Source organism: Portunus trituberculatus, chromosome 17 (assembly GCF_017591435.1).
Source record: "Portunus trituberculatus isolate SZX2019 chromosome 17, ASM1759143v1, whole genome shotgun sequence".
NCBI lineage: Eukaryota > Metazoa > Arthropoda > Malacostraca > Decapoda > Portunidae > Portunus > Portunus trituberculatus.
In genome coordinates, this window is record NC_059271.1 from 27,150,025 (window position 1) to 27,170,024 (window position 20,000).

General features: G+C 40.1%; 1 protein-coding gene across 4 annotated transcripts in view; it reads right to left on the reverse strand.

Annotated features, from left to right (window-relative positions):
• LOC123505056 overlaps positions 1-20,000 on the reverse strand; it is a 45,347-nt gene that overhangs the window by 14,916 nt on the left and 10,431 nt on the right. For 2 of the 4 annotated variants that reach the window (XM_045256083.1, XM_045256082.1), the window contains exons 2-3: positions 14,819-15,317; positions 2,085-2,296 (exon numbers count right to left, since the gene is read on the reverse strand). In XM_045256083.1, the coding sequence (XP_045112018.1) occupies positions 2,085-2,157 (73 nt within the window). In that variant the 5' untranslated portion in view covers positions 2,158-2,296; positions 14,819-15,317. Of the gene's footprint in view, positions 1-2,084; positions 2,297-14,818; positions 15,459-20,000 lie in introns of all 4 variants that reach the window. The other 2 variants (XM_045256084.1, XM_045256081.1) reach the window with 1 other exon arrangement.

Below are 20,000 nucleotides of genomic sequence, written 5' to 3' on the forward strand. Positions count from 1 at the left end.
GGAAACCATCAATAAGGGAGAAGTTCACTCGTTAATTTTTTTTTCACATGGACTGATATTTTTCTTTTTCCTCCTCCTCCTCGTCGTCACTCAAGCGGCTCTTCGAATTGTTTGCCTCCCCTTCTCAACGTCGCCTTCCTCCCTGCCACTGACCTTGTCCTGCTCCTCCGTTCTCTCTGCTTTTTTTTAACATTCACTTCTTTATATATTTCTTTCGTTTCCCTTCCCTTCCCTTCCATTCCTCATAGTCATCCATCCCTCCACTTATGATTCATCTCTTTTTCTTCCTCTTCCCCCTCCTCTTCCTCCTCATTCTTTACCTCTTCTCTAACTTTAACTTGTTTCTTCTGCTCTAAATCATCTCTGGTTCTTCTCCTCCTCCTCCTCCTCCTTCTCCTCCTCCTCTTCCTCTTCCTCTTCCTCTTCCTCCTCCTCCTCCTCCTCCTCCTCCTCCTCCTCCTCTTCGTCCTTTACCTTTTTTTCTTTGTCTTGCTTTATTTCTCTCATTGTAATTGGGGTTGCTGGAACGCAGACAAAGGCTTATGAGACTGGTGCTCAAAACATTCGCAATTTCAGCTCCTTTTGTTCCTGGAACAGAGAAGCTACTGCTGGGATCACAAGACGATGCTGGCAGGACGAGGGTAACACGAGGGCAAGGGAAGAAGGGTGGAGGAATGAAGAGAATGATTGAGAGAGGAGACGATAGGAAGGAAGGAAAAAGGGAAGATGGATGATGGGAAATTAAGTGCATGAGAGAGAGAGAGAGAGAGAGAGAGAGAGAGAGAGAGAGAGAGAGAGAGAGAGAGAGAGAGAACTTTGGAGATGTCCGCAGAAGAGTTTATAGAGCGTAAACAACTAAAGGCTCAGTAATCAGGCTTGTGGCAGAGGAAAAGCAGCTTTTCAGACAGCAGAACAAACACACACACACACACACACACACACACACACACACACCGCGTAGTATAGTTGTTAGCACGCTAGGCTCACAACTGAGAGGGCCCGGGTTCGAGTCCCGGAAAGCGGCGAGGCAAATGGGTAAGCCTCTTAATGTGTAGCCCCTGTTCACCTAGCAGTAAATAGGTACGGGATGTAACTCGAGGGATTGTGGCCTCGCTTTCCCGGTGTGTGGAGTGTGTGTTGTGGTCTCAGTCCTACCCGAAGATCGGTCTATGAACTTGCTCCGTAATGGGGACGACTGGCTGGGTGACCAGTAGACGACCGTGGTGAATTACACACACACACACACACACACACACACACACACACACACACACACTCATGACACACACCAAGGGATCGTGAACACCATCTTCCTTCCTTCGCTTTCTAAAACGTGCTCACCTCACAGCTATTTGCATGCAGACCCCATTAATCTCTCTCTCCTTCCAGCTCAGTACATTAAAACTGCGATCCACGCTTGGGAATCTGCTTCTCTCTCTCTCTCTCTCTCTCTCTCTCTCTCTCTCTCTCTCTCTCTCTCTCTATTTAAAGAAACAGCGTTTTATCTTTTTCTTGACATGTTGAAAACTACGACAGTCCTACCCGAAGATCGGTCTATGAACTTGCTCCGTAATGGGGACGACTGGCTGGGTGACCAGTAGACGACCGTGGTGAATTACACACACACACACACACACACACACACACACACACACACACACACACACACACACACCTCATGACACACACCAAGGGATCGTGAACACCATCTTCCTTCCTTCGCTTTCTAAAACGTGCTCACCTCACAGCTATTTGCATGCAGACCCCATTAATCTCTCTCTCCTTCCAGCTCAGTACATTAAAACTGCGATCCACGCTTGGGAATCTGCTCTCTCTCTCTCTCTCTCTCTCTCTCTCTCTCTCTCTCTCTCTCTCTCTCTCTCTCTATTTAAAGAAACAGCGTTTTATCTTTTCTTGACATGTTGAAAACTACGACAGAATCAACATAAAGAACATTAATCAAAATAAACATGAAAGTAACAAACGATGAATGAATGAATTGTTGTACATGTATAAATAACAAACGATAATGTAACCATGACTTAATGCACAGGTGTCGTCGAGTCTGGCCTGCAGGAGCTTACCTGTGGGATAGACGTAGACGGTGGCGTGACCGAAGGTGGGTAGGGTTGGGGGTATGATGGCTCTCGACTCCATGGCTGCGGCGATGAGGGACGCACGGGGTCATGCAGTGAGCCACCACACGCCTCCTGACCGGCCTCGCCCCAGCCTCGCCGTGCCGCCAGCCCTCATGTTATGCTGCCTGCTTGGTGGGGAACGCAGCGTGTCTCGTCAGCTGTGGAGAGACAAGAAAGAATAACTTTAGTGGTGAAAATGTGTGTGTGTCTTTTCACCGGTGCAAAGAATACTATCAAATGTCCAGGAATAGAAAGTGTGAAAGAAATACAAGTTACCAGTGATAAAGCTGAGTGAATTAAGTACACAGAAAAGGAAATATATTAAAGGCAATAAACGATGTTATTGACAAAAGACAGAGTGGGTTCACTGTACTTGCAAAGAGATTATATTAGTGAGGAATTTCGAACTGCTACAATTGATGTTCATTTTCAGCTATTTTACTAACTTCCCTTATTTACGTTTTCAAAGAAGAGTATTAGACAGTCTCTAGATTTGTACTTAAAGTTATGTTTATATCTTGATAATTTACTTTCAAACAGCATTGATTGAACCATTACTTACCTCATACATAACTAACAAAGTGCTGAATTCCATTTTCACCCCAATATAATATCATAACATTTACTTTATCTTTTTTTCAACACCTAGGGATGTAGATAAAGATTTAATGCATTTTTTATCATTCTTCTCTCAGATTTGGGTAGTCGCACACAGATACCGCCTCACATTATCATGAGACCCTTATACATGAATAGCCTCCCGCGGCATTTGAATATCGTAAATGAAGGCGACTTAACTGATTACTTCACCAATGACATAAATCTGGTTATCTTTTTTTGGCTCGCCCATAATGACTATTGATTCTGGAGTCAGTTTTCTTCCCCTATGATAAATGCATTATTGATGATGACGACGATGACGATGAGTGTGTGTGTGTGTGTGTGTGTGTGTGTGTGTGTGTGTGTGTGTGTGTGTGTGTGTGTGTGTGTGTGTGTGTGTGTGTGTGTGTGTGTGTGTGGTAAAATTTGTGAAAGCACTTGTATAAAAAGAGACGACAGCATTAACCATAAAGTAAGAATAGGAGAACGATCGGTAAACATTTTTTAGGAGTAAAAAAAATTGCATGACAACAACATATACGTAATTATCGCTCGCTCCTTCTCATCCCAGTGTTCTGTCCGGTATTCAGAAACGTTCTACATACTATCTCACCAAGTCCGTTTTCAGAGGCGAGGTTCTTAGGGGTGTTTCTATTGACAATGTAGGAATCTTACCAACTTGTCTTTAAAGCTATAAGCAAAAAGAACCTAACCCTTTCAGTACTTGGACGCACTTTTACCTTGAGTTTTGGGCATAGTTAAACGATTATATTGCCATTAAGAAGGGTCTATGGAGGTCAGAAGATTAATGGCTAGAGTCTTCACTACTTTAATCCACCAAGTTTCCAAAAGCTATATAAAATGGTGAAATAGTAAGTGGAATGAATATGGAAACTCGTCATAGTACTGAAGGGGTTAAAAACTTGTGACACTTCAACTGGAGGCTTTTAAATGTTGTAAAGAAGCAGCTCAGAAGTATTTCAGAATATGGTCTGCTGTATCCTTAGGGGGATTTGAGGGGATGAGGGCTGGGGGGCGGGGTAAGCCGCGTACAGATTTAAGGCACCTGCCACAACATGGTCGTGTTCAAGAATTAAATGGAGCAAGGAAAGACTTTTATTGATATCCCCATCACCCAGATACGACTTTCCACGAGCCCCGACTAGTCCTCCTATAACATTAATCTTTACTACCCTCCATCCTTTCCCTTCTCCCTTCCCTACCTTCCCCACTCCTTTCTTCCCCTCTCTACCTCTTTCGCATTCCTCGATTTCTGTTTTCCCTTTCTCTTTTTCTCCCTCCTTTCTCTCTTAGTACTTTCCATTCCTCACCTCCTTCCCTTTATAACTCATTCTTTTATTTTTCCTCTCTGCCTCTCTCTCTTTCACTCTTCGTTTTTTTTTTTTTTCATTCCTTTCAGTCCCCCTCTCTGCTTTTTCATTTTTTTTCTTTCTTTCCCTACTCAATTTATCATTTTCTTCCAACTTCTCCTTTCATTTATCACTTTCTTTCTATTTTGTTTTTACCTCTCCTTTATTTTTCAATCCATTTATTTGTTTTTTTTTTCCTTTATCTTCCCATCCTTTTCTCCTTTTCTCCCTTGTTATCTTCCTTCTTTATCTCTTTCCTTCATTCTTAATTCCTAGTCTTTCATCTGTCCTACCTTTTCCCTCTATCCTTAATACATTTTTTTTCTTTCCCCTTTCATTCCTTCCCTCCCTTTCTCGTTTCCCTTCCTTCAATTTCTCCTGCCCCTTTCTGTCTTCTTTCATTTCTTCACCATTTTTTTCTTTCCCTCCTTCTATCTATATCTACCTTCTCTCTCTCTCTCCTCCATCCCTTCCCTTCCTCCGGCAAACTCACTTCACAACAAATCCTCCCACGCAACTTCACTCTCCATTAATTCTTGCTCCACCTGTTCTTTTCTCCATCCTCTCCTCTCCTCTTCTCTCCTCTCCTCTCTCTCCTCGGCACTACGGTAGAATATCTTCCCATTGGATCGACAACGAGGTTACAGCTGTCGTTCGTCTTCCCGGCATCATTAATGGCTCCTTCATTATTGACTCCCAAGTAATGCCCTTTCACAAGCCTCAGCACATTGTTATGGTCGCCAACACGCATACGCTCTCTCTTTTTTTTTTATCTTTTTTGCCTAGCATCGTCAGAAGAAGAAATATATGATATGACTAAGTAAAATCAGAGAGAGTAATAAGGATAGGACAAGAAATGATGGGTTAAAGCTTGATAAAGTTAGATATAGAAAAGATATAAGATGAAATTGGTTCTCAAATGAAGTAGTTGTTTAATGGAACAGATTCAGTAATCAGTCTTAGCGCCGAGTAGACAAATAAATGGATGAAGATGATAGGTGGAAATAAGTAGATTAGCAAATGTGTTGTGTTTTTATTATATTTCATACATGAGACACACTTCAGTCACTTGTGCTCTTCATAACATCAACAATGATAATCAGAAATTATGTTGAAATCAGAAATCTAGTGGAATGCCGATAATTGAAGTACGCAGAGGGAAAACATTATAACGGATTAATTATTTGCTGTTCATATACACGCATCGAACGTGCCAATACATGTCATTTGCGTAATTGTTGTTTAATGTGCAGAGATAAGCACACGATAATCCCACTGCCGCTGAATATAAAATGCCTTTAAAACACACACACACACACACACACACACACACACACACACACACACACACACAAGGGCAGCTGGACACATGTATCGCTGATGAGCAATAAGGGTTGTCAGTGCAAGGTGAAAAACGTGATCATTACCTGAGTGGCGCGGCAATTATCAAGCAGCGGCAGGCGAGGCTGTGATAATCGATGATAATTTCCTGCCGGCACTGACTCACGCCCTGCTCCCGCCCACGACTTCAATTCATATTGTTCGCTCTCTTTTTACTAAACCATGCTCCTCTGCTTCGCCCTTCGCTTCCTCCCGCATCTTCTCCTTCAGCCTAATCCTGTTCTATTTACTCAAGACTAATGAAAAAAATATGAAACAGATGAATAATCCAAAGAAGAAAGCATGCATTACGCTTGACTTTGCTTCTTTAAGGTCAAAAGTATGACAGTCTCAAACAGGAAGAGATACGCAAGCACTAAGTATACATACGTGATTCCTGTTTCCACGTAAAGCAGTAAATATCTTAAATTTCTTTTATGCTTTCAGTCACCCCCCAAAAAAAACTATGAATAATTTCCTCTTAACGCTGCTTTGATCTTACAATTTCTTATCATGTTTTTCCTCCTCTTCCTCCTCCTCTTCCTCCTCCTCCTCCTCCTCTCCCTCCTGCCTCTTACATAGTTGTTCATATTTGCTATACTTTTTTTTCTTCGCCAATACTTTTCTCGTTCCCTTTTTTCTTTGTTGTATTGATCCTCCAAGATACGCACCTCTCTTTACGCCAATACTTCTCCCCTTCATCAAGCACTTTTGTCCCATTCCTCCCCCTTATGTTATTTTCTTTCTAATGATACTTCTACTTCTCTCCTCACCTCCTCATCCTTTCTTCTTTGTCTCTTCCTTGTCCTTCCTCGTTCTATTATTTTCTACAATGATCTTTTTTTTTCTATTTGACAATCCTCTTCATTTCCTTTCGACTCCTCCGTCCTCCACATTTCTAACCTCTTCTTGCTTCTATTCTTCTTCTTAGTCGTCTTATTCATATACTGTACCTCTTCCTTTCCTCTACCTTCTACTCCTCCTCTTCCTCCTCCTCATCTCCTGTTTCTCCTCACAAACTTCCATCGTGGAGCATCTTTTATGAATTGTTCTCTACCGTAAAATCACGCGGCGAGAATATGCAGCGGTGAGCACAAAGGAAGCGACCCTAAATCTGCATGGCCATGAGAGGGACTCGGTAAAAATGTCCAGAGTTCTCTTGGCACGAGGACGAGATCTTTGTTTGCAGTCAGCCAGATGTGTGTGTGTGTGTGTGTGTGTGTGTGTGTGTGTGTGTGTGTGTGTGTGTGTGTGTGTGTGTGTGTGTAATATTTTCTCTCTCTCTCTCTCTCTCTCTCTCTCTCTCTCTCTCTCTCTCTCTCTCTCTCTCTCTCTCTGACAACGAAGTGCAGCCTCCCGGAATTACGTTGTTCAATTATTGAGTAAAAAAAGTGCTCTGTATACCCAAACTCTGGAATTTTGAATGAGAATGGTTGCTTTAAATCCAGAGAGAGAGAGAGAGAGAGAGAGAGAGAGAGAGAGAGAGTGAGAGAGAGAGAGAGAGAGAGCAGAAAATACGTTGTCATTATACGAATTTCACATTTATGGCGAGGAGAAAACATAAACTTGAATAAGGCATTTAAATGGGTCTCTGTTTGTAAACGTTCGTGTTGCTTATGTCGCATTCCATGTACTGGAGTGACGAGGTGAGGTTTGAAATGGATATGGTAACTTCTAATGTCTATGCATCATTTCCGAATCTCAGCGACAGAAAAAACAAAAACACAAAAAAGTAGAAAAAAAAAAGAAAAGAAATAGAATCACTCTCAATCAGGAATTATTTTTCATTACTTTCAGCTTTTTCTTTTCATATCTTTTGTTTCGTTTCATATGTAAAGGTTTTATTTTACTGTAACGTTTATTTTTTACTTATATTCTTGTTTTAGTTGAGGTTTCTCTGTTCAAATATACCAGAACTACTTTCCTGACGGTAAATCATCCAGATCATTTTTAGATGTGTGTAGTGATAACCTCTGGCAAATTTGTACGTACAGTGCGCAGCGCAATAAAGTAATCATGAGCCTGGTCGATGGAGGAACGGAAGGAACAGACTTCACCAGAGAGAGAGAGAGAGAGAGAGAGAGAGAGAGAGAGAGAGTGTGTTTGTGTGTTGAGTCGAGTCGGAGGGATGTTATTATAAACGAGAAGGGGAAAAAATGATAAAAATGTAGATATTGAGGACAAAGAGGAATTCAGATGGATATCATTCAAGACAAAGAAACAAATGATAACAAAATATAAGATAAATTTAACTGGTACACTAGACCTCATACTGAAAGAAAAAAAAAACTCACAGAAAGCAAGAAATTAAAACAAATGACTAATGACACACACGATGATCAAGGCGAGAAAGAAACTAAGAGCTTACATATAAAAAATAAAAAAGATAGGGAAGACAATCACATAAAAACAGAAGATAAATGATAGAATATGTAACTAGCGAGGAGAAAAGGAAGATTGAATTGGAGAGAATATTATCACAGAGAGAACAGGAGATGAAGGAATGTTTACCTGTCCGCTGGTTAAAAGAACAGATCCGAATCCTTTCTAAAACTTTTCTAATCTACTTTATCCATTTCTTTTTTTCCTCTTTTCCTCACCCTCATTGTGCCTCTCTCTCTCTCTCTCTCTCTCTCTCTCTCTCTCTCTCTCTCTCTCTCTCTCTCTCTCTCTCTCTCTCTCTCTCTTCTTCTTCTTCTTCTTCTTCTTCTTCTTCTTCTTTTTCTTCTTCTTCTTCTTCTTCGTTTACACAAGCCACATCACACGCAGACTGCATGTAAACAGCATATCCACGTACACAAAGTACACTCACGCTACGGCTCGTATTGCCTGTTCTGTAGCCTTATACCTCGCCAGACAACAAGGGAAGAGCGTTGTGCCTTGAAGAATCATGCTAGAATCTCTTTTTAACTCAAGTTTATTTTGCTTCCACTGTACGACTGCAGCTGAGCTTCTATCCCACCACACTCAAAAATACTGGGATGCTTCGGCGGCACTCACAAAGCTGCCTCGTACTTTCCCGTTGACCGTAAACAGACCCACTGGTAGATTTGAGGGAAATCCTTCACCAAACTACAGTACGAAGCTGCCACTTCTCTGAGAGTAAAAAGCCGATGGATATATTCGTGAGGGATTTTCTTCTTCTTCTTCTTCTCTTTACGTTGCTTTGCTTGGCGGTTGTGTTGTGCTGTATTTTGATGTGTTTTGTTTCTCTCTCTCTCTCTCTCTCTCTCTCTCTCTCTCTCTCTCTCTCTCTCTCTCTCTCTCTCTCTCTTGTATTTACATAAGCCTCGGGCCACCGCTAGTCTGGTTAAAATAAAAATGCAAAATAAACTCGTATGATCTCCCGTCCTTTGACAACTGCACAGGCACGATTGACTCAACCACCCTTTTCATATGACAGACTTGGGTTTATCCTCATGTGGGGGAACAACGTTAGCTGCGTGTGGAAAGAGATGAGATAAGTGAACTAACTGATTGGCTGACTTATAGACTGGTTGATTGTTTGAGCTGTGATGCATAAAACGGACATACGTTGGCTTTTCGAAATACTCGCATAGGAACGGTGAAAAGGAAATACGTAACAAAATTTCAAGGTAGTGTTCTCTCCTATAAGTCTTCAATTGCCATATTTCATAATCATTCACAACCTATATTATATTTTCTTATGCTAAAGCCTCTTAAATTGTTTTATAGGCTTTAATAGCTTTAAAATCTTTCCCTATGTTTTTTTTTTTTGTATGTCTGAAAAAAACCCACGCTGCTAAGAATGATAACGGGTAGAAAAGTGAAAATCATCCTCCCCACAATTGGCTTTTTGCTCCAGCACACTGCAAGGAATATGAGAACACCAACCACATTTGTCCAAAATAGATATATGGAAAACTTTAAGAATCGAGAAAAATTTGGAAGAGCCAGCTAGGAATGGATGAGTGAATGAGTCAACAAAATGAAAACTGATAGTTACGGCGCCATACCTGAAGACAAAATGTAGATATGGAAACTCACACATGAACAATATTGACATAATCTTCTATGCGTTGAATAAACACACAATTAACTGAATCAAGAAAAAAACACTTCCTACCTCAGCTAAAAAGACAAAGAAAGCAATTCAATCATTTTCATGACGAAAAATAAAACTTTCGTACACCATAAGAAACAAAAGAATAATGTCAAAAAAGGATAACATTAAGATATGCGCCCATTGCAAGATCGGCATCTGAGTTCAGGAGCAACGATATAAGAGGAAAGGAAGACACGAAAAATCGGAAATGATCAGAAACCTCCGTCGTGTTCTTGTGGAGATTCGCACAAGTTACAATGGGATCGTGTCTTTTGTAGGGAAGCAATTACCTGTGAAGAGACGTATGTGTCTGTGTGTGTGTGTGTGTGTGTGTGTGTGTGTGTGTGTGTGTGTGTGTGTGTTGGCTCAATGTGAGAACTAACATGAAACTGCAGCATGAGAATAGAAAGAAGACTAGACAAACAGCAAAACGCGAGTCTTTAATTAGAACTCTAAAGTGCGGAAATTACTTTTACTAAACTTTTGTATGTAACTAATTAACTAGAATATTGTAACATTATTAAAAAAGAAAAGTGTTATATGAGAAAAGTTACCAAAACTTCTAAACAACTTTCATTTCGATGCCTAATATCAAAACTCAACAGACGCCAAGCAGCGGACGAGGAGCAGGGCACACACACAAGCACAGTAAAGTTAATTAACAAGAGGCGCACGTACTACAATCTGCTGGCTGTTTTGATGAAGCAGTTTTCCTACCTAGAAATCTAACAAAAGTGATATCGTTCATTTTCTTTTCATGGCAGCTGTCATTGGCTAAAGCTGCCTCAGACGTGTATCATAGGCCTTACTTCTTCTCCCCCTCCACTTCCAGCCTCCACGTCCCTACTCCCCACACTCATACTTCTTGTTACCTCCTCTCTCTCTCTCTCTCTCTCTCTCTCTCTCTCTCTCTCTGCAGCAAATGTCCTTCCCACTTCCACTCTTCATGGTGGTAACAAAGGCAATGAGACTGTCTTTGTTGTGCTGACAAAAAAAGAAAAGAAAAGAAAGAAACACGTGTGAATACTGACGAAGAGAAACGAGGCAGACCTCACGGCAAGATGTGTGTGTGTGTGTGTGTGTGTGTGTGTGTGTGTGTGTGAGAGAGAGAGAGAGAGAGAGATCCTTCCACCCTGTGCACACGCTATAAGCAAAATCCATGGGGTATAAAAGTATAAAGAGAAGCCATCGAAGAAGGAGAAGATTTAGGCCCAGGAACTCTCACAGACTCAGAATTGCCTCAATATAAATACCGCAAACACCACACAACTTAGACATTCCGGGTAAACATTATTGCCACTGTTATTGATTCTATGCTCAATTTCATTAATATTTACATGCTATAATCATTTTTTCTCCCAGTATGAAAAGCGTTAGTTACGAATACATTGCTTTTTTTTCTTGAGGCACCACTGGCACAATCTCAGTACATGCATGAAAAACTTGATTGATTTTCTTTGGTCTCATGTCGTACACGCGTGTGGCTCAATCACGCTATAATTAATCAAAGAGTAATTTAGATTAGGGTAAAAAATAAATCATTTCTGAGCACAGGGATAAGAAGGGATAGTCTTAAGATGGATGATGGCATGGCTTGGGTCTCCTAAAGCAGCGCCTGTGCAAAGGATAGATTACAGAAAAGGCTGTGGAGATATCATACTTCACAGCTCGGCATCTACCCTGACAACTGTTCTGCCGTTCATTCGTTACTGATTTCGTATGCAGACAATGCTCATATTTTTTTACTTGATTGCCTTTTAGGTGCATGAACGAAGACAATTTTACTGGCTGTGTACATGTCTTTTCTAAAAAAAATGGATGTATTAATTGTTACGATACAGCAGAGGTTGGAGGAAAAATTGAAATTATTCCATTAGGCGCAGCAACATCTTAGGTCATATGGCACCGCTAGGGTTAACGAGAGAACGCTACATCTCCCACCGGGCAATTAGGTTTGCCAAGGATTCGAACACGAGCCGCCTTAACCAACCACGCCACCCAGCCCCCTGGGAGGTCATAGGAACACATGGAAAAACATTTACAGTTAATTGACCACCACATCACTAAAAAAAAAAAAAAAAAAAAGCAATAGTAATAAAAGAAACAATGAAGAAAATAAAAAATCAATATTTAGGAACGCACATATTAAATGATTCAGTGAGAATGAATTAGTAAATGTATGAGAGACACTAACAAACACGTACTGTACCTACAGTTCTGACTCTTGTTGGAATTCATTTAATTTGTGACTAAAAACTAAAAACAGATGAAGACAGCTGTCTCTGTTTGTTTCAAAAGTGGCGTCAAGCGAAATAAAGGAAATGTTTCGGTTGTCAATCACCTGGAGATGCTGGACACGGGCGAAGAGCGTGTTCAGATAAGGACCATATTCTTAAACACTTCTGCGTCTCAACTTCACTATATTCAAAAGATTCTGTTGGAAGTTATTATTTTCAAGAGTATTTTTCTTATAGTTTCAGTGATAGATTGACAAGATTTCTACATTACTAACAGGAGAATCACTCTTTAGAATCCGCTTAATCATCTCAGCGGCGTTGGAAAACAGTCGCAGCGAGAGAGACCAGCGTTTATTATGAAAATAAGCGTCTCTTCCTATTTCATCAGGAGCACTGCTTCTGACATCCAACAAGAACAAATACGTAGTAAGAGAGACAAGAAGCAGGTGTCAGCTGGGCCTAGGGCATTACACAAGTAGATAAGAAGGGTCAGGAAGCACACACACACACACACACACACACACACACACACACACACACACACATATTAAAAGAAAAAAATATTCGTTTATTAGGATATGTTTCGATTCTGGTGAGGCATCATACCACTAGATAACTATTACTACAACTAAAATAATGACAACAGCAAAATCAACACAGATATACCACCACCATGATAATAAAAACAACAACAATAACACCACCACCGTCAACAAAACCCAGACCTCACAAGTACACGCGTCTCTATTCTCATGTTTAATTATTCCTTCACTTCCCTCACCTCTCCTTCATAACTCAGACCTCACATGTATACGCGTCTCTACTCTCATGTTTAATTATTCCTCTACTTCCCTCACCTCTCCTTCATACCTTCCTTTCTCTCTAGTGCCACAGTGCTCTCAACCCTCCTCGTTCTATCCCGGCTGCTCCTCTTCCACAAGTAATTACTTGCTCTAACCCGCCTCACCTTCTTAGAAACATTCATCTTCGTCTTTACGTTTCCTCGACTTGTCTTTTCTCACGAGAGTTCCCACAACACCGCTCGTCTCTCGTTATTTTCTCATCTTGTCCAGACTCTCTTTGCTCTCCGCGTGTGTATCGTTGGCTGGCGGGCTGTGTTCCCTATGGTGTGCTGCTGTCCGCCACGTCGTCATTTGCTTCCGCTTGTCTTGTATCTGCTTAGTGACTTAGTAAGAGTCACTTGGTCTCTCTTGTTGTAATCTGGTGGTATTCTCCGGCTCTGTTAGTCTTGTAGCGACTCACCGCCTCTTGCAGTGCTCCTCGGTGGTGGTGGTCACGGGTTCCCTTGTCTATCACGGTGGTGACAGCGTCTTGTTATCTTGGTACCTCATTGCGTGAGTCTCATACTCTTCCCTCTACTTACTTCTTTCTTCATTTCTTCATTCTTGTTACCTTCTTCTTTCTTACGTGATTCATTTCTTTTTATTCTCGGGTTATATATATATATATATATATATATATATATATATATATATATATATATATATATATATATATATATATATATATATATATATATATATATATATATATATATATATATATATATATATATATATATATATATATATATATATATATATATATATATATATATATATATATATATATATATATATATATATATATATATATATATATATATATATATATATATATATATATATATATATATATATATATATATATATATATATATATATATATATATATATATATATATATATATATATATATATATATATATATATATATATATATATATATATATATATATATATATATATATATATATATATATATATATATATATATATATATATATATATATATATATATATATATATATATATATAACTTCTCATTTCTTGTTGAAGCTATTATGTTACCGTGGCAAAAAAAAAAAAAAAAAAAAGATTACAAAATATATACCATTAGCTGGTCTTGACTTAAGCAACACAGGATTTCTTTTTTCTTACTCAGAGGGGAGGTTCTTTGTGATGGAATGACGGTGCAGGTGTCGGGAAGCAAGCAACACAATCTTCTAAAGAGCAGGAAAGTCGTGCACGCCAGACAGCACTGTCGCCCTCCCACCCACACAAGAGAAGCGTAAAAAGGTTATCCTCATTACATTATAGGGCAGGGTTCATGGCACTTTAAGCCCCGTTGCCCATCCCCCTGGATAAAAAAGAAAAAAAAGAATAAAGAGAAGTTCCAGTGAGGTCGAATTAAGGAAGACCTGGTGAAGAGGAATGTAGATTGAAAACACCCGCACAAGAACAGTAAATACACTGAACTCTAGAGTAGATAAGGTGGATTTAAGGGGAAGGTACCGTGCCAATTGGTGAAGAACATCGACTACGCTTATGGCCTTTGTGACAAAGTACCTTTAATACGTTGATGCTTGAAGAGATGGTCGGCTCATAGGTCAAGGATATAGGGGAAGGGGATGGAGAGAAGAGCAGTTATGCTTTAGAAACAATTGTTTGAAGAATGTGAATGATTTAGATATTGAATGTTTGGACAAGGGTTATGTGCACCCAAGGTAAATGTGACTGGTTAGTTACAGAATATTTACAAGGATTATATGACTCAAATATCCTTACAGAGAGAGAGAGAGAGAGAGAGAGAGAGAGAGAGAGAGAGAGAGAGAGAGTGTGTGTGTGTGTTTGGAGATATTCCTTTCCATTTCGTAATTCGTTATCTTTTATTCAAGATTTGAAGAGGCTCGAGTGTAGGTGAAGACAGCGTAGATACGGTGAAATACATCTGTGAAAGTACTTGGCAATGGAGATAGTTCATGTATATCAATGAAGTGTGACTATCTTGAATACAAGAGGTTTGATGCGTATAATGCAAGCTCAGCAATTACTAAGGACTTATGTTTGTGCATTACAATACCCCTGGCTTCCTTATATATGAGTATGTTGTTGCCCTCCACAAGAGAAAAGAATAGTGATTAAATCGTGCTTGAAGTAGTAATTGAATTTCAAGTAACTGACTGACCTTAGAAGAGTGGCGATGCGTTGGGTAGCGCTGGGTATGGCCATGACTAGTGGTCCCACGAAGAGGACGAGGCAGGCTGGTCGCTCGCTACCTGCCCCTTCCTCGCCTCCTGACGGCTTACATACTCCTCCAGTGGGTTTGTGTCTCCTTCTCTGTCCTGTGCTCCTTGCACGCTCGCAGGAACGGTTCACGCCGCCGGTCAGTCAGTGGCACATCCTGATGCAGGGATCAAAGGGCACCAGGAAGTTCAGAATTTTGTCTTCCTTTTTATTTTCTAAGTTCTTGTTCACATGTTCATTCATGTCACATCACCGATAGAGATGCAGAGGTTACTCCTTACTTTATTTTCCTTCACAAGTGTCTCATTCTCCTCCATTCGCTCCTTTTTCCTCTTTTAGTACTTTCTCTGCCTTCCCCTTGATCTCTAAAGGAAATCGAGTCCAGTGGGTCCTGCACAAACGCACCTCGCTATCACTGTGATAACTCTTCCTATTGGTAACTGGTAAGTACTCATTTGTGAGATATTTCATTTCCGGACTATAACAATTCATGTAAACAACAACCGCGCAGATGCAACATTACGCCAGGGTGTTCGAGTTTTGACTGGAACACTTCAGCAGGAGTCAAACGCACTCCAGCGCTTTTTTCGTTAGTCAGGAGAAAGAAAGGGCTTGTCAGAACCACAGGGAAGACAGAATAGTTAAGTTTAAAGTAACCAGCTTAGTGAAGGCGAGGAATAGCTTAAATGTTTATTACACAAACTGTAGAAGTATTTTGAATGAGATAAATTTGCTTAAAGGAACAGGGTGTGTTGAAAATTTTGATATAAAGCGTTACAGAAACTTAGTTAGACATGTCTGGGAAAGTAATTAATCCGGATGTATAAATTGATGGTATACACTATTTCATAAGGACAGGGAGAATAGGATAAGGGGAGGAATAGCATTGTACGTTAGGGATACATTGCAATGTTCCATTAAAAGTAGAATTAGGACATATAGCAAAACAGAGTCCTTATGGATGGATATAAAGGAAGGATCGCAATCAGTAGTAATGGGTTTAGTGTACAGGCCACCGAATGCTACAAATAAAGTCAACTTACTATGGCAGGAAATAAAGAGAGCAGCCAGGTACAGTCGGGTATGTGTGGTGGGCGATTTCAATTATGAAAAATATTGAATGGAGTTTGATGGTGAGCAACAGTGAAGCAGAGGAATCTCTTACGGTCATTCGGGATAATTTTTTAAAACAGGTGATTTTAGAACCCACAAATGGGGAATAATATCCTAGATTTGATTCTTACAAACAGGGAGGAAGCAGTCACATTATGTAGAGGTTAGTGGGCAGCTAGTTAACGACGACCACAGTGAAATTAGGTACAAGATTAAATGGGATGAAGCTTTTAGAAAAATAACACAAGGTAAGTACATGACTTCAGGAAAGCAAATTTTGAGGATTAAGAAGATATCTACAGGGAGTGGATTGGCAAGGGGAAGGGAGGGAAGGTCAGGTAAGGGAAAGAATGCAGGTGAAGGAGAGAAGGCAGGATCAGAGAAGTGGGGCGAGGTGTGAAGTCAGAGAAGGGTGAAATTATGTTAAGTGGGGTGTGGTCTGAGTCAAGTCAGGTGGAGATAGGAGATGTGATGGTGGTGAGATTAAGACAGCTAAATGTCGGTGAGATGTATAATTACTTCCTTGGTCAATTTCATACAGGCTAGGTATTCTATATAAAACAATAAAGTCACAAAGGAATGACACTAAGTGGATGACATAAATTATAACACTACATAGGACAGAAGAGAAGTATATATATGTAGGAGACTAAAGACTAAAGGCAGGAAATGAGGTCTTAAGGCCACAATACAATGAATTAATTAGAACAGTTAAGAGACTAACGAACAAAGCTAAAAGCAATTATGAGTTGAAGGTAGCCAGCTAGGCAAAGACAGATCCCAAGGGATTTTTTCGGGTATATAAGACGAAAACTAAAGTAGAAATAGGTCCTTTAAAGACAGCTAATGGGAAGCTGATTAGTCTGGGGAGAAGGTGAGTAAAGTTATGAGCGATCATTTTGTAACTGTCTTAATCCACAAAAAACATGCAGGAAATTCCAGGAAGGAACAAACATATAGAGCAGAGTAAGAAACTGGCAGATATTTACACAACTAAGAAGATGGTACAACAACAGATCGATAGACTAAGGAAATTCAAGTCACCAAGACCAGATGAAATATAGCCACGAGTGCTCAAGGAATGCAAGGAGGTCGTCAGTGAGCCGTTAGCATCGGTCTTTAGGATGTCACTAAAGTCAGGTTGGGTATTAATAATGTGGAGGTAAGTTAATGTTGTATCCATATTTAAGAAGGAGGTAAAAGTCTAACATCTAATTACAGATCTATCAGCTTAACTTCAGTTGTGGGTAATGAAGTCAATAATAGCATCAGGGAGCACCTAGACAAACACGACTTGATAAGCCACTCCCAACATGGCTTTACGAAAAAAAAGTCGTGCCTTACAAACTTGTTGAGTTTTTATGATAAAGTTTACGAGGCGGCGGAGAATAGTGATAATTACATCCTATAGCTACTTAGATTTCAATTAAGCGTTTGATAAGGTACCACTTCATAGACTCTTAAAGGTTAGGGTGCACTGGATAGAGGGGAAAAATATTAAGTTGGATTAGGTCGTTCTTGGGCGACAGGCAACAGAAGGTAGTAATTAACAAATCTAATTCCGAATGTGATCAAATAATTAGCTGGGTGCCACACAGATCAGTTTAGGGCCATTGTTACTCTTAATTTATATTAGTGATTTGCATAGTGGAATTAGTAGTGATATCAGTAAATCTGCAGGTGACGCAAAGATAGGTATAGATCAATTAGGTCAGATTCGGATGCCATCGCCTTACAGACAGATTTGGATAGGATGAACGAATGGACAGACAAATGGCAAATGCAGTTCAACATTAACAAGCGCAGGGTACTTAGTATAGGTAGAGGAAATCCACACAATAATCAACGAGACCCTGGTAAGTTCAGAATACGAAAAAAGATCTAGGAGTTAGAGTTAGCTCCGATTTTGGTCAAAGAGAATAATATATAGAGGCTAGAAATACGGCAGATAGAGTACTGGGATTCATTTTAGCAATGTTAAAAGTAGAGGCCTTGATGTAATGTTTAGATTATATTTAGCACTGGTCAGATCGAATCTACGTAGATCATGCGGTACAGTTGTGGTCCCCACATTATAGGAAGGATATAGGTCTATTAGAGTCAGTGCAGAGAAGGGTGTCTAAAAAGATACAGGGGATGAGAGATATTCCCTATGAAGAGAAATTGCATTCCTTGGAGAGGCGTAGGTTAAGAGGGGACCTAATAGAAGTATTTAAGTGGTATAGGGGTTATAACAAAGGGGACACGAGCAAAGTTATTAGAATCAGTACCCATGATAGAACCAGAAATAATGGATTTAAGCTTGAGAAAATCAGGGAGAAATGGGAAGTTGATTTTCTAATAGTGGTTGATGAGTGGAACGGAGTCAGTAATCATGTTGTTAGTGCTGAGTCAATAAGTAGCTTTAAATGAAGATTAGATAAATTTATGGATGAGGATGATAGATGGAATTAAGCAGCTTTGTTCATACAAAGACTGCCATGTGTAGTCCTGACAGCCTCTTGCAGCTTCTCTTTTTTCTTGTATTCTTATTTTCTTATAATTTCTTATTACATCGAGTAAATGCATTGGCCATCATTTATTTTTCTTCATATTTTCTACTTGTTGGTGTCAATGAACACCTCACATTACAATATATGAACCTTATCAGCTCCTGCATCATGGTGGAACATGCTCATGAGACTGTGACCCTTGTTCCCCCGTGCTTGAAAGAGAGGTCTATACGTCTATGCTACCCTCTCTCCCTCTGAGTCCTGCATTACCATCAGACCAGGAGGAGGATAACATGCACTCTCACCATCACCTTCAACATGCAGTATCCCCCTCGTGGCCTCTTTACGCTGGTCCAGAGGGAGCCACAACCAACATATCACCTACCTACAGCCATGGCCGAATATCTTGCAGCACTCACTCACATTGTGCTCATGGCTTTCCTTCACTTTCAGATCCTCTTATTTACCAATAGACGTCAGTTGTCGCACTTAGTACAGATCGTCAGCGGAACGAAGACTACGGCCCGGTTCACACCAGTTCGTTTTTTTACTTATTCGTCCACCGCCCAACAATTACGACATTGCTGTTTCCATTCGCTGGTACTGACGCCAGCGAGCCGAAGAGATAAATCCAGTTTAACTTTGTACGGAGAAACAGGCACAGTGTTGCACATATTGATATTTTTAGTATTCTAGGAATGATACCTCAGTATATGATTATACGATACTGAAAAGTGGCTTTTTCATTGATCATGGTAAAAAAGAAGTGACATAGAATTCCAGCATGACCTGCGGTAGGCAACACCGCAAAGCTATGTAAATCAAGCCCTTGATGGGCTAGACAGGTTTCAGTCTAGCAAACTACACAAGCTCAACAAACCTCATTCAGCAGCTGCGGTAATGATTGTGAATCAAAAACAGACACCCAGACAACCTGGAAATACTAGCATAACCACTATCTCATCGCACCGTGTTCTGATACATCAAATACTACTGATCTCACCGTGACTTACAAGTTACTTATTTACTTAGTTACTTCGATTTCTTTACTGAGCAGTACATGACACTCTTCTCCACCCCACCTGTCTCTCCTCTTCAGCTGTGAGCAGCAAGGTGGCCAGAAGTACATATACACAAATTCCTTGTCGAAGATATTTCTTCACGCGTCCATATAGACAACAATGGATACAGAGAGAGCGGTGAACTCCTCTGTTCAGTATGAACCCCTTTTTTGTGAGGTCTATGTTGGACAATGAACGAGACGGAATCCGTAAACATGAATTAGTGACAAACAGGCTTTACAGAGAAAATGGTATAACTGGATGAGTCATGTTTAGCGATTTCTGTTCACTACTGGTACTATAGAAGATTACTATACATTTCAGCGGTGAACAAACGGTGTTTTTTTGCAGATATCTCCTAAACGAATCGTTAGATGAGTATGATATTTCAACACACTACCTTGAACATCCGTTCGTAATTTATGGTTAACATACCACAGTGCTATATGTGTTATGT